The 15,933-nt window shown below is 50.7% G+C and overlaps 1 protein-coding gene across 2 annotated transcripts in view; it reads right to left on the reverse strand.

Annotated features, from left to right (window-relative positions):
- DGKK (diacylglycerol kinase kappa) overlaps positions 1–15,933 on the reverse strand; it is a 174,556-nt gene that overhangs the window by 131,607 nt on the left and 27,016 nt on the right. The window contains exon 1 of one of the 2 annotated variants that reach the window (XM_025205943.1): positions 15,712–15,909. The exons of the other annotated variant lie outside the window; for it this stretch is intronic. Within the exon in view, the coding sequence (XP_025061728.1) occupies positions 15,712–15,909 (198 nt within the window). Of the gene's footprint in view, positions 1–15,711; positions 15,910–15,933 lie in introns of those variants that run through there. 2 annotated transcript variants of the gene reach the window in all.

Genomic DNA, 15,933 nt, shown 5'->3' on the forward strand with positions numbered 1-15,933 from the left:
CAGGCACTTCTTGTACAGTGGAGTACTATTCTCTGTACAAACAGACTTTGACTCCCTCAGGGAACTGATGGACAGGATCCCCTGGGAGGCCTGTCTGAGGGAGAAAGGAGTCCAGGAGAGCTGGTTGTATTTTAAAGAAACCTTACTGAGGGCACAGGAACAAACCATCCCAATGCGCAGGAAGACTAGCAAATGTGTTAAGTGACCAGTTGGCTTAGCAAAGAACTCTTTGGTGAGCTTAAACACAAGGAAACTTACAAGAAGTGGAAGCTTGGAGAGATGACTAGGGAAGAGGATAAAACTATTGCTCAGGCATTCAGGGATGAAGTCAGGAAGACCAAAGCACAATTGTAGTTGCAGCTAGCAAGAGACATGAAGGGTAACAAGAAAGGTTTTTTACAAGCAACAAGAGGAAGGGTCAGGGAAAGTCTGGGTCCCTTACTGAATGGGGGAGGCAACCTAGCCACAGATGATGAGGAAAAGGCTGCAGTACTCAATGCCTTTTTTACCTCCATGTGGCAGTGCACCTGTGGTGCCTGTCACTTTAAGGGCTGGAGCAGGCAGCCAACAGGTGCCTGATTAAGGCAGCCATTTTCAAACAAAGGTCGGCCAGGTAGAGACAGCAGTTGGCTGCTTGCAGTGTGGAACATCCTGGAGGTAAGGGCAGGAACTGCGAGGGTGGTAGGAGGCTTCTGGTCCTGGGCTATGACCTAAAACTGCACCCTGCCAGGGAAGGGAGGCCTGGTGGGCCTGCCGGTGGTACGGCAGCACCGTTCAAATACCAGGATTGTTCACCTCCCTGGTTAAAGGTGAGTCAGGGTACCTTAATAACCCCAGCCCCCACAACACCATGGGTACAAGGGCCAGGTACAGCTATAGCCACCTGCACCCCCACAGGGGAATGAGACCCCAGAGAGGGGATAACTGAGTGCCCCTAGAAGGAGAGGGTGGTTGTGTCACCCCAGAGAAGGGCAGTAGTGCAGCCTGCCCAGAGTAGGGTACGTCTTTACTTCCTGAAGGACTAGGTGTAGCTCAAGGTTGAGTAGGGCTGTGGGATGGTCTGAAGGGCAGCCCCCCAAGGGTGTGTTGAGTAGGGTTGAACCGGAGTAGGCCTGAAGGACAGCACACGGGCCAACCCCCACAAGAACATGTAGTAAGTATGTAGAGTTAGCCTAGGTTGGGTTATTGGCCAGCCACTACCCCGGTGAGGGTTGCAGGAGAGACCCAAAAGACTGTATGTCTGCCACCCACGGAGTGAGTTGGAGTGACCCCGTCGGCCCTGGGGCTTATCCAAGAGGTGCGGGGCACAGTATTGTACAGCGATGATCGTATGGCAAAATGATTCAAGGGCTGGGGAACATGACTTCTGAGGAGAAGCTGAGGGAACTGTTTACTTAGTCTGCAGAAGAGAAGACTGAGAGAAGATTTAGTAGAAGCCTTCAACTACCTGAAGGGTGATTCCAAAGAAGATGGAGCTAAACTGTTCTCAGTGGTGACATGACAGAACAAGGAGCAAGGGTCTCAAGATGCAGCAAGGGAGGCTTAAATTGGATATTAGGGAAAAACTCTCTCCCTAGGGGCACTGGAACAAGCTACCTAGAGAGGTGGGGGAATCTCCATCCTTGGAGGTTTTTAAGGCCTGGCTTGACAAAGCCCTGGCTGAAATGTTCTAGTTGAGGCTGGTCCTGCTTTGAGCAGGCAGTTGGGCTAGATGACCTCCTGGGGTCCCTTCCAACCCTAATTTTCAATGAGGCCCCAGCTGCTGCTCTTGCTTTGACTGTAATGCCAAGCCTTAATGCTGCTGTGGCTCCATGTCCCAGAGACTAGTGTCCCCTCCCTCCCCATCCTCCTGGCAATTCCTTTAACATGGTCTCAAGTCTATTAGCAGGGAGTTCATCTTTTCTGCCCATCAATCACACTGCCAGCCCTCCCCCTGACACTGCATGTCTCTGGGCTGTGTTGTCAGGAACACAGGAAGTCATCAGCTGTATCGGTAATCACCCACTACCTGGCTGAGTATAGAGACCAACCCTGACAGGAATGAGAGGGGATAGTCAGGGAAAAGGGAAGGGAACTTTCATCAGGACTAGCTGCTGGACAGCACCACCCCCCAGAGTGAAACAAATTAACTCTACAGCAGAAATATGCTGGATGCCTCCACCTGGCTGGGCAGGCCTCCAGGCAGATGCTGCCAACCAGGCACGCAATCCCATTCTGCATGGCTTCCAACACGCAGAGCCTGTAGCAGTCCTGCCTGGCAGAAGTCACCTTGATCCCCCTCGCTGCCCTCTGCTCCCCTCAGATTGGGTAAAGCTCTGTTTGCCAAAGGAAATCACAGGAAAGCCCCTCATGCCAGGCCCCACAACTCCTGCCTAAGCTCCTTTAAACCCCTGGTTTGGCAGCTCTGGAAGGAGGAAGATGGAAAAAATTGCAAGGATCTGGGTAATGTAGCTTCCTGTTCCCTGGCAGGTTTGGGTCCTCTGTGCTGATCTATGTCAGTTTCATCCCCTCCTCCTTCCTTCCACTCCTGGAAGGGGCTTCAGTCCACTGCCTTCTACTTGGATAGCAACAATGGCATTGAATTGGCAGCTAAGTGAGACATTAAAGAAAGATCTAGAGACTGTAGTGAGTATGAAGACCAGAGCAGGTTTCCTGCAGCAGGTGCCTCTGTTTCCTGCCTTGGGCTGCCAAGCAGCAGAAGGGAGCAGGTACAGGCATCAGATGTAGAAAAGAACAAATGTACTCTGCCCATACACATGGTCCTGAGCTCAGCCAGTGCATTCAGCTCTCAGGTCATTTCCAGCCTACTCGGATCTATCCAGGGCTGCCTGCAGCTAACTATATCCTGATTCACGTCCAGTCCAAGAAGGAGCCAGGTGTTTGTTCTGCACTGTCCCCTGCTCATTGTGAGGTTCAGGCAAACCCAATCTGGTGGTTTAGGATTAGCAAGGGTAGGAGTAATGCTAGTCACTGGAGGAGCTTAGTGGGGTCACGTAAATGTTCTGCAGAAAGAGATTCCAGTGGGGCTCTGAGCCCAGCCTGGAGGCAGCTTTCCTGGGGAGGAGCTGAGAACTGATAATAATTGTTCCTACTCCCCACTCATCTTCTTCCCACACACACAGGAATTCACACAAGTATTCACACACACACACACACACACACACACACACACACAGTTAAACATGTTCATTTACACACATGCACACACCTGCCCACTGAAATATGCATGCACATGCTTTCACAAATGTATATACTCCAGCACATTCAAACTCAGCTATATTCACTGCACATGTAGAATCACACACATACACATTTATACATGCACACACACCTATGCATTGTAACACAAAAGTACTTCGACTCTTATTCACACATGCATGCACTCATCACGTGTGTCCAGACGCACACATTCACACATGTACAGGCACATTCAACCTAACACATCCCATGCACATTCACACTGCATACATATGCACTCACACATTTGTGCTCATGCACAGGACATGCATATACATATATTCCCATAGGCACATGCATGTGCACATTTACACACATGCTTACACATATGTACTGATTCTCACATGGAAATACATTAACATTTTTACTTGGTTACATTTTCACACATGCACACTCACACATTCAAATACATGTATCACACATGCATATAAACCTGCACAAATATATGTGCTTGCTGTCCTCTCAGTGAACTGCCTGGTGCCAGGCCAATAGCCTTCAAGGCAGGTGTTCTCTCCTCAGCCAAAGGAATGGGATAGCTTGAGCAGCAACTGCCCCTGTATGTTGTCCCATCAAGCTCCCTCAGCCAGACACTGCTGGGCCTGGCTGGCCCTCAGCCCATCTGCCAGCAGTGCATCAATGGATGCACTGATCAATTGTAGACACACAATGAGCAGAGTGGTGTCGGTGAGGAAGAGCCACACAAGGACCATAGGCAGGCAGGAAAGGCACTCTTCTGTGGGTAACAAGGAGATATTCCTGGATTCTGGGGGGCAGGTGGTTAGCTTCACCTGGAATGGGAGCAAAGCCCCAGACTCCTCTAGGGAGGGGACTGAGGTACTGAGACCAGTACTGAAGTAAGCACTTGGCTAGTTGGCACTTAATTCCCATTGAAACTGATGGCCACACAGATTCAAAGTTTGGCTGCACATGCAAGCAGCACCACCTTATCTTCAGGTGTGACTTTTAAATCGATTCAGTTAAACCAATGTCAAAGGCTGGGGGCACCTGCATGGGTTTGAATAAAGCTTATTTCCAGTTACTGTCAGTCATTCAGGAAGAATCATACAATCATAAAAGTTTAAGTTAAGCCAAAAGGAGCTCCTCTTATATCCTCCAAACAAGGGAGCATCTGCCAGGGGGTGCCACTGGCTTATCCATGCCAAGGCCTCCACTTGCCCCGCCCAGGCAGGGGTCTGACTTCTGGAGTCCCAAAGGAGCAACCACTCCTGCTTTCAAGGCAGAGACTGGGAGAAGGAAGAGTGCCTGGGGAGAAGTATCTTCTCCAGCCAGCACTCCCTGCATTGCCCTCACTGCTGGCTCCTCCAGTGATTTCTTTGTTGTTCTCCTTTCAGGTTCACCTCACTTCCCCTCTCCCTGGTAAGTACACAGACCCATTCCTAGCACTTAACTCCGTGAATTAGTGAACTCAGGATCAGTTTCCCCCAACCCAACAGAAACTACTTTTCTAGCAACTACAACTGCCATGCTTGTGTGCATGTTCTGCCCTTAGGAAGGCAGATCTTGTCTAGCCTTGTATGCCAAGAAACTCTGTGGTCACTGTGGTGATACCATTGGGGAAAGTGGAATAATTCCCTGGGGAAAGCAGTTTTATTTTGAATCCAACTGGCTTGTTGTTTGTGTTTGTGAACAGCTGTTAAACTCAAATACTCCCCCTCCCCAAACAGTTGGGAGAAAGCCTTCACAAACAGAGCCTTCAACAACCCTCTCTTTCATTAAGGGCACTAAGAGCTCCTAGCCCTTTTCTCCGAGTGACCTCCTCAAAACAAGGAAGACAATGCTCAATATAATTAAAAATGCACAGATAAATAAGACCTCTTGGGGGTTTAAACACCCCTTCCCCTTTCTCAGTTAGATCCTTCTGCAAACTCCATAGACACTAACAGAGGAGCAAATTATCTAAAGCCAAGTACCAGTGTCTGTGCCTTCCTCCAAGTCCATCTCCCGATTTATGAAACCCACACACTGCCTTGTGCTTCTGGTTGATCAGGAAGGGATTGGATCAGTCAAGCTGGTACCAGAGCACTGGGAAATGGAGTGACCTTTAATGACACTGCAACCTGCTTACTGCCCTCTTCCCTCAGGTATGTTGGTACTTATGGCAGGGCCCCAGACACCCAAGTGCCTTCCTTTCACTGTGCCTCAGCTCCATGCTTGCCCAGTGACAGCTAAGGACACTTCCCTCCCTGCATAAATGCTGTGCAGAAGAATCCCCTCATTACTGCAAGGCTCAGATCCCACTCTGCTCTCACTTAAAGGGGCTCAGATGAAGACTGGACATCTTTCCCAAAAACAAGGATACAGGGACCAGATGCAGGACCCATGAGGTGGGATTCTCTACTCTGTTATACAATAGATCAGGTAAGATGCCACCTTAGTATTATTATTACTATGTTTAATTCATAGTAACTGATAAGACATTTTCTGGTCTTGACATCTGTTGGTTTATTAGCTGTTCAAAATGCAGAAGTTCTAAGTCCTGGGAAATCCTGATACTTCCCTATTTCTCAGCCCCAAACTGAATAAAAAAATGGCAATTTCTGATAACATTTCCGAAATCATTTAAAAATATCAAGATGACCGGGTTTGTTTCAATAAGGCCAAAGAGCTTCATGTTGACTTCTCAATACAAAAGTATCATGATGTTGAAATGAAGCACTTCAACCTTACCCAAATGAAGCGTTTCAATGACTTTTCATTGGAAATTTCAGCAGAATCAATGCATTCCTGTTAAACATTCTGATTTCATCAAGTTGGCATTCTCCACCTGAGAACAGCTTCATCAGACCATTTTCCACCTGCGCTAGGATCTGCACTAAGGAACAGGAGTTTGGGTGGTTAGAGCCCCAGCTGGGGACACCTGGCTGTCTCCGTCTTAGAACACGCACTCTCCCACTGTGCTGTAGCTCTAAGCAGAGGAAGTGGTGAGTCCCCTGCCCATCCTGGCCTGAGGGCCTCCCTTTCCCTGGTGAGCATAGCCAGGAGGGAGCAGTGTCCCCTGCAGAGCTCTAGAGGGGCTAAGGTGCTGTGTGCAGGTTCACAGTGCTGTTGGGCTGCAGTATGAACCCAACCCAGCCAAAGCCCTGCCAACTGCTCTGTGTGCTGTGTAGCAAAGCCAGGTCCCAGAAGCCCTGACACCTGCTCATGAGCACCAGGCCCCTCAGATGTAATTAGCCCGAGTCAGAGGTGGCCAGGGCCTGGGCTGCATCATTGGGGAGACAGTGAACATAGCCTCAACCAGCCTAATTCAATTCCCCCAGCCCACAGAGCCCTCACCCCTGATGCTGTTCACGACCTGACTTGCTAGGCAAGGATCTCAGTCCTGTCCCACACGCTCCATGCCTGGATCCCTGTGCCCAGGGTCCTGGGAATAATGGAGGAGATGCCAAAGGCTGTCCTTGGGGCTGCCTGCTCCTCCCAGCACAACCCAGGGTCAGCACACGTGAGTGCATGGGGGGCATGTCCCAAATAAGACAGATGAAAAGGAGGCAAAGGGGAGAACCTTCAGACTTCTGAGTGTGGGACATGTAGACTACGTAGGCCCAGTCACAGAGTCCATTCCTGGGGTAAGCAATGGCCTATATAGCCCTGACAGAACTGGATGCAGTTGTTTCCTGGAGGAAGAGATATCTTTGGCAGGGAGCCCAGCAGGGTACAGTTTTAGGTCATGCCCAGGACCAGGAGCCTCCTGACCATCCCCTACAGCTCCTCCCTTACCTCCAGATGACGCCAGCAGCCCTCCGGCCAGGCAGTGTTGTTGCCTGGCCTCCAGCAGCCGAACTGCCCTGTCGATATGGGCAGCCCCAGATTCAAAATGGCTGCCCACATCAGGCACCTGGCAGCTGCCAGCTCCAGGCCCTTAAAGTGGCAGGCACCCGCAGTGCCCTGCCACAGGTCTATAAAGTCATTATTTTAAATGGGGACCCTCCATCCACACATCCACCCTCAGCCATCCCCAGGGCAGCACAGTGCAGGGAACACACCATGTCCAGTCCCATGTGCTGGCAGCTGCATGGCCACCTCTGCTAGCAGGGACACTGGCTTGGCACTGCCTTAAGCCCTCCCTGCCATAGCCCAAAAACCCTTGTGAGGAGTATAGGGGCAGGCTGTCAGTCATCAAGTCACTCCAAATCCCAAATATCTTGTTGGGTGGTGATGTGGGACCATCCCAAAGGGAAGGAACCCTATTTCCTCTGGACATGACCTGTCTGCAGCCATGGGAGGGCCTGGGACCAGGGTTGGGGCACACTGATGATGAGTCTTCTTACAAGAGGAAGCCTAATTTTAGCTGTCAGAATAAGCTAAACAAATGAAATGGATCTAATGATGCCCCAGGGGAATGGCTGGCGCAGGCACCAGATAAAGCAAGCAGCTCATCAAGGGAGCAAAGACAAGGCGAGTGAAATGAAATGCTTCTCAGGGGTGCCCACCAAAGACAGATATGCTTAACAGGCACATGCACTACCCCCACCTGCTCTCAGCCCCAGTGGCACAGCAGAGGAAGCCAAGCTTTGGCTTGAAAACTAGAACTCATCTTTCTCCAGGCCTGGCCATGCTGTGAGGAGAGTCATTTCTCTGTGACTTTCTGTACAAAATCAATGGGAACTGAATCACCCCCAAGCTGATCTAGCCTGAACCCAACCTGCCCAGCCATAGACCTGTTAGGGCTTCACTGCAGGGTTGGGAATGTCATGGCTCAGGCCCCAGAACAAGATTTTTTCCCCCAGTTCCTTCTCCCACCCCTACCTCTTTCCCCGCTCACCTCTTCTGCCTCCTCTGGAGATCTTGACAGAGACAAATGGCTAAAAGGGTCCTAGGCTGATGCTGCTGGACATGATACCAATGTATCTCATACAGTAATCCTCCCAAGGAGAAGAGAACTTCCCCTCCCACCACACGCATGGGATGGAAGAGTTCTTTGTCCCCTTGGGTAAATGAGGAAACTACAAAGAGGGGAAGTGACTAGTCCAGGACTGAATACCACAGGTCATCATGAGAACCCAGGCATTCTGCCTACCAGTCATCTCTGATGATACCCAAATGATGTGGTATGGGGCTGCTGGGAAATGGAGTCTGCCATGGGCCGAAACTGGCCCATGGGCCAGACTTTGCCCACCCCTGGGCTACGACCTCACCAAGCACTTAGAGGACATCTTGGAAGGTTGCAATTCAGCCTCACACCATTCGCTCCCATTCATTTTAGTTCTCCCACTCTTCTGCCTTAAAAAGGTTTGGCCCAGGAACAGAAGCATTAAGAACAGGGGTTGGCAACCTATGGCCTAGGGGCTGGATCCAGCCCACAAAGAGATTCTGACTCACCAGACTGGGTTAGCAGCAGTAGCAGTGGCAGTGGAGAACTGGCAAGGGCAGCAGTGGCAGCCTGCATTAGCACTGGGCTGTGTTGATTTGGCCTGTGTTGATGGACCCTGATCCAGAACATCAGGCCACAGCCAAATGATCAGTACTCATTGCCCCACCAGAGCAGGACTACCTGGAAATGTCAGGAGACCCTGTTTTCAGACTCCAGCTTGGTAGGCCCTGGTCTGAATCTTTTGGATTGAACATCTGAGAACTTGGTGACTCCTCTGAGCTGAACCTCAAAGTAAGGTTATGCTTCCCCACTAGTTACCAACAATACCTCTGGTGGCAACCAAATGATGGCATGTATAGAAGTAATGAGCTCTAGTCATGTTTTATAGATGGGGGGACTGACGTATGATTTGTCCAGGCAGCCGCAAGTTAATGTCAGAAGAAGAAACCAGGAGTCCTGGATCATAGTCATGTGCCCCAACCACTAAACCACCTTTCTCCCCAGTGCCAGGGACAGCACCCCAATCTCCTTGCCCTCCAACCCCATGCTCTTACCACAGGGCAATACATCCTTGATTCACATTCTACTTCCTCCTACCAGTGCAAGATTAGTCCCTACAGCTGCCTCTAAAGCCTCCTAGTCCACCTCTCCCCTATTTAGCCCTGCAGAAAAGCACCCCCTGTGGAAGCAATGCCATTCCACTGGCAATAGGCTAGTACTCCAGAAAAAAGGCATTATAGACCTGACTACCCATGGGAGAGCAAGGATAAAAGTTATAAGGGTTTCTTGGGGCAGGCCACTTCCCTGCCACAAAGGGTAAGCCCCTGCCCAGCAAGGAACCATTGTAGCTAGCTCCGTGCCTCCCTCTGCAGGAGCCCACGCTGCAGGGAGTCTATTGAGGAAAGGATCCTGGTCACTTAGACCTTATAAGAGCTGCTGGTAGGTAGATGGGGTAGGAACACTCATCACTCTGCATACTTGGCAAGGATCAAACATGTGACCAAGGGTCTTCGGCTCGGGGAGGCACTGCAATAAGACTGCTGTACCTGCCCTCTAGGCCCTCAACTGAGCTCAGTTTTATGACAGTGGATTTGGGCCCGGGACTTCATTGCAGACCCAGGTAGAAGCACAAAGTTCCAGGTATCTACAGTCCCATGAGAACCAGAAAGGGAGCCATGACCAGGTTGCTCTCCTTATCCATTACTTTTCCCTTTGGTACTGCTGACCTCCAGCTCCCTCATATACAGCACTGCAGTGCCACAGGAATTGTTCATCTTTGGCAAAGGTCAGGGTGCTGCAGGGCTGGAAGGGGCCTGATTCACTGGTCGAGCACAGTTCCCAGAATGCAGCTGCTTCACATTAATGCACACAGAGACCAGGGGCCCAGCACACAAGCTTGGCTCTGTGCTGGACAGCAATGCATGGTGGGATCTGCAGTCTTCAAGAGCCGCATTGCAGGCTGGCAATGCAGCCCTTGAACAGGCAGAGGGAGGTTGTTCCGGTGTCACTCCAAGTGTTCATAGGGCCTGTCACAGCCAACACTCCTGGATATGTAGCACCCTATTCCTCTGCATAAGAATCCCCCCCATGCTAGCAAATTCCCAACCTGCCCTAAGAGCCTCAACAGGGATCACTGAGACAATGCCACTGGGGGCTTGGGCACTAGCAGAGCTCACAGCCCTGGAGCTCAGAGCTCACAACCCTGGAGTGCATTTGGGGCAAATGGAGCACCAAGCCACACAATTGCTTCCCCTGAACAGAAACATCCAGGTTAGCAGCAGCCAGCACCAGCTTCAGCCCCTGCCCTTCTCTCTAAGCTTCAGGTCCAGCAGGCTGCGTGGGTCCAAAGCCTCTGTGGATCCAAAGCCTCCATGACCCCCTGCCCATTCCCTTTTGGTGGTCAGTTTTGTTGCCCAGCTGAAGACACCTCCCCCTACCTCTCTGTCCCACTAGGGGACCTTTGTTCCAGGTAGTGAAATAGCTAAATAATGCCAGATAGGCTGAACAAAACTTTCTTATCCCTGAGATGCTGCCAGCTCTGATGTCATCTCACTCTATCTGTGTTGGGGTACACAGCTTCCTCAGGGATACCAGAGCCTGAGGGGAAAAGCAGCAAGGAACCATGCCCATTGTGTCAAGGCAGGACAGTGTAACTGTCCAGTCCTTTGATGTCTTTTGGGGGAGTGTGGGGAAGCAGGATAAAAACCACAGGGAACTGGAGGGATTCACATAATGGGAGAGAGGAAAAGAGCTGAGCAGTGTATCTAAGCTAAGCAGTTGGAGACATGAGTACAGCCTGCCATCTGGAGAGGAGAGAGGAAAGAGGTTCAGGGTAGAAACAGGGCCAGGACTAGTAATGAACAGGATGCAGCATTCAAACACATCATATTTAGACCATGTACCAGGCAAACTTCCTCTGAGCTTCCTAAGGTGGGTGGTGGAAACGTTTCTTGAGACATCTCCTCCTGGACAGTGCACAGCTCTGGGGGATTGGTGTGTGCAGTCAGCTTTACCCTGGGCAGTGATGCAGTAAGGTTTTCCTTCTCAGCGGGCGCATCTACACATGTATTAATGTGTTTTTCCTAATGCACCTCCAATATGAGGTACTAAGTAAATACACATTAGGCTGCACTAATGCGCAGTAGCACAAGTGCACACTTTTTAGGTGATGCTTAATGTGCAGTAGCCTATTCTACTGTGCATTAGGGTATTCGCCAGATCCAAGCTTTAAGCCCCCTTCTCCCAGGCCTGGACAGCAGATCAAGGTGTGAGCAGGCTTCTTGCTGCTGGGCTTACCCCTTCCCTCGTCCCCTTGGCATATTATTTAGCTATGGCAAAGCCAGGTGCAGAGGCGATGTGAATCACAGCCTGGCCAGGCAGTGTTGTCATGCAGGGAGCTTGCTTTGCCGTGGGTGACTGCAACAGTGAGTCATCCCTGGAAATCGTGCAAGGTAACACAATGGGACTATGCTGCTCCTACTGCTGCTCTCCCCACCTGGGGGGGGGGGGGGGGGGCATTTGCACGCGTGGCCTGCACACTGAGCACAGCAGAATCCATTTCACTCATTTTCTCTGACAGACACTTCCCGAGAGAGTTTCCAAGAATACCCTTCCATTCCCCCAGCCAAAACCAGAGGCAAATAGGTCGAGGGGCTGGGAAATGACAGCACCTCAGCTGCTGCCATAAATGTACTTCAGCTCCCCCGTCCCAGCTGCATTCTCCTTACAGCCCTCTGCTTACCAGATCTCCTCCACAGCATATTCCCACTGACACTGTGGAGTAACTGCTGATCTCTCCATGGCCCTAGGCAATCTGGTCAAGGGGGCCTGTCACCAGCCTGAGCCTATGCACTTAGGCTTTATCTTCTTCTTTATTAAGCACCTCACTCGAGCACCCAGCACCACTGTATAGAGGTACCAACCTACCCCCAGGCTTCAACTCACTTGGACACTAGTTGAGTCCCAAGAGCTGAACTAAGCTGCCTTCTACTGTCACCTCAATCAGTCGCTAGGGAGAGCCCCTGAGCAACATGGGGCTTACCCGGGAACAGTACACCACTACTCTTGTTAGCCCTCACATGGGACAAAAGGCAATTACCAGAGGTCTGAAACCAGGTCCCTCAGAGTATGTGCCTGTTATGCCATGATCCAGCCTGAGTTTATGAAATGTATTTCATATTGAAATACGGTGCTGTACTCCTATAACCATGTCTGAATGAATGGCATCATCCTGCCTCGTGCCTAGACCCTAACATACTTCTTGCCATCACACACTTGCCACTCAGATGGAAGGGCCACCTCAGCCACTTGTGTGATGACATCACAGTGTCACACAAAGGCACTTTGCTGGCCTCAATTCTGTGTTTGAGCAGCAACACATGGCACGATGTAAGCAAAGCAAAGGCACAAACTGCGGGCTGAGGCAACCACCAGGGACATTATCATTTAAGCCCCAAACTGAGATTTGGGAAGGTCATTATCCCAAGGCTAGATATGAAGAGCTTTTTTTCCATGTTCTTCATTTGAATGTCGTGAAACCAGGTGGCTTTCATCTCTTTATGCATGCATTATTTAAGCCTTCCCCTGCAGTGCTGGAAAGGCAAACACCAAGCTCTGGGCCAGGGACAGCACAATAGAAAGCAAAACTGACTGGAAACAAATATGAAACTAAGCAGCCTAGCTTCTGGCTTTGTCTGCAGGATGGGGCTTTTACTACCCTAGAACTACATCATTGCACATCCCTAGCACAGACATGACCCACATATTTCAATAGGAAGAAGGGAGGACAATGTACCTCAGTTTATTTTTTCTTTTGACATATTCTATGGCTTTTCCTTTTCATAGGCCACCCTGGGATCTTAGCTAAAGTGGTATAAGATTTATCTCCAGGTGCTTATATGGAGCCATCCTGGATTTACAACCATGTAACTGAGAACAGGATCTGATCTGATGTGCATATGAGGAAGAGAAGACAATCTTCCCTTCTCCGAGACAAACACAAGCCAAAGCATACTGATTCCCTCAGCATTTTTCAGGGCCTGTTTCCTCACATTCATTTTTCCCTTTGCGGCACTTCTTGACCTCACTGGTTTTCCATTTCTGATCTGCCGCTTTGCAGTGAGCAGTACTGCCAATACCCCACTGCAATAAAAACAGAGATGCTGCCATTCCAAAGCAGACCAAAGGTCCATCTTGTCCAGGTTCTGGTCTCTACTGCCAAGAGCTTTGGAAGAAGCAAACCCAAATGCACTGAAATATGCACCACAATTTCCTGGGAGAAATTCCTTCCTGACACCCTGGCTGGTAACTGGCTTATGCCCTGGAGCATGAAATTTGGTTCCTGTCATTTTTACCCTGACCATGTGTAACTGTGGAGACTGTTTCAGTTCAAAGAAGAATCTAATCCCTTTTCAATAACAGGCATTGTCTTTGGGCTGCTGCCTGTAGCCCGGAGATGGATTTAAAGAACACTTGTCAGCTAATTTTTTAAGACTGAGCAATTGTTGTTTGCCTATTGTTTCTCAGATCCTTTCAGAAAAAAAAAGCCAAACATTTTTTCCTAACTGGTTTCTTTTTGTCATTTTCATAATCTTCCTGGGCTTCCAGAGCTACGCAGCCTTTCCTTGACACCATTCCTTTTTAAGTATATGTCCCTGCATCACGGACATGCCATTTTTCATTGATGGCTGTTGAAGAATCAGCAGGGGGAGCTCACAACCCTTTCTGCTGTAGACCCCAGCAAAATACTACCTGGAGATATTTTATCTCCCCTAATTCTCATGGAAGCCTGCAGCAGGGTTTTAACTGAAATAAGAAAAGACCGGTATGTACAGTCTAGTAGGTGTTTCTCTTTGGACACATCAGTGCAACTTTATGGTCTATCTGAGATAGGAAATAAAAAAGCACGTGAAAGACTGCTCACAAGGAATCCACCATGGCCTAATTACCACCAAGCCCCAGAGGTGCGATAGTTTAGACCAGGGGTTTTCAACCTTTTTAAAGAAGTGTACCTCTTCTGGTGGCGGCAGCCAGATGCAGAGCAGGAGGGCTGGGGGGGGCTTGCATGTGTCTGCCACCACCGCCACCCACTGCACCATCGCTTCCCATTTTCCCACAGCCAGTTGCACGTGCAGCTCCGTGGGCTGCTGACGGGCCTCACACCCAGCCAATCACGTACCAACCATCAGCAGCCCGCAGAGCCGCATATATGACCAGCCATGGGAAAGCAGCATATGGCGGTGGCATAGGGTGGTGGGCAGTGGCACAAGGTGGTGGATGGCAGCGGTGGTTGCCGTATACAAGCTTCCCCCTCCCCATGTCCGTCTGGCCAGGTGGCACCTGTGCGGCCTGCAGAGGGGTGCCACTGCCCTTGCCCCACCCAGCCCTGCTCCTGGGACGTAGCAGCGCAGGGTGGTGGGTGGAGGTGCTCTGTCCCTGCTTGCCTGCATGTACCCCCTAGGACCTTTCCAAGTACCCCTAGGGGTATGCGTACCCCCGGCTGATAACCCCTGGGTTAGACTATTTCTTTGATGAACGCTTCATGGCAGAAATGGTCTCTCACCATGGACATGTGCACTCCCCCCCACAAACCAAGGGTCTCCATTCTTGGCAGAGGCTGGCAAGTATTACAGTCACACAAGCAGTAGTAGCACCACTACTGTCACAGATCCAGCCAGCATTTCTTTGCTTACACTTTCTACCACCAGGTCACCATCTATCTTATACAGCTATGGCAAAGGCAGAAAAGCCTCTTTTTGGGGAAACCTGTGGTGTTAACCAGGGGAAGCAGGACACGAGTGAGTCCTGGACCTCTGTCTTTGGAGAGACAAGGAACAAATGGGAAAGACATTAATTCCAGAATGGGATCTGGACCAACCCCCCAAATTCTCACTCTGAACTATGCAGGGGCCTGAAACACAATCTTTAAGTGGTCTTCTGTCTTCTTCTGTCTTCAAGTGGTCCCTAACTTTACTATGGCTTAAAGCAAAACCTCACAGGCAGCCCTGTGGCCAATGTCAGAGGCTTTAGGAGAAAGCACTTTGCATCTCCCTCTGAGAGGAACAGCTCTCAGCAATCTCAGTTCCATCCCACCTCCCTTCCCAAAACACAGGCCTGGCGAGGCTGATTCCGATCTGGCTGACACCAGCTTTACACACCTGATCGCTCCCCGCTCTGGGGGAGCTACTCTCAAGTTACAATAGTGCAAAAGAAGAATCAGGCTTTAGAGCCTAACCCAGCTTCACAGCATCTCAAGCAGTCCATATTGTGTCCTGGCATCAATCCCCCTCTGTATCGCTGAGAGCAAAGACTCAGCCCTGAGGCACCTGCCATGACAGGCTCCAGGTCCAAAAAGGGCCTGGCTGCAATTCTCTTCCTCTTCCCCAGGATCCAGCCTGAACAGAGGGCTCAGGCATGGGCCACCTGGGTGACAAGCGGGGCTACACTGGGCCAGGTCCTCAGCTTGTGTTCACTAGGACAACTGCACTGACCACAGCAGTTACACCAGTTGACTCCTCCCGGGGCATCTGGCCGGTTAAGCCTAGAAGATGTCTCACAGCCCCATGGCCAAGGCCTCCACCCTGCCAATTCCTGCCCCACACAGCTCTTACTAGCACCGAGAGCTGAGCCAGCCCCTTCTCCCTTACCTTGCTCCTCATCTGCCCCGAGGTCGAGACCTTCCTGATGAGCTTGTGGGAGCTGCCCTCCTGCTCCCCGTCGCTGTCAGAGGACTCTTCACCAACCCCCTCCGGAGACACCGGGGCCAGCTTATCCGAGTCCAGGGAGGACACCGACTCCCTGGTTTTCCTGAGAAAGAAATCCCCGGGGGCCAGCTTTTCCGCCATCTCCCGAGCTCCTCACCGAGACGT

The sequence above is a fragment of the Alligator sinensis genome, unplaced genomic scaffold, assembly GCF_000455745.1.
Source record: "Alligator sinensis unplaced genomic scaffold, ASM45574v1 scaffold619_1, whole genome shotgun sequence".
NCBI classification, from domain to species: Eukaryota; Metazoa; Chordata; order Crocodylia; family Alligatoridae; genus Alligator; species Alligator sinensis.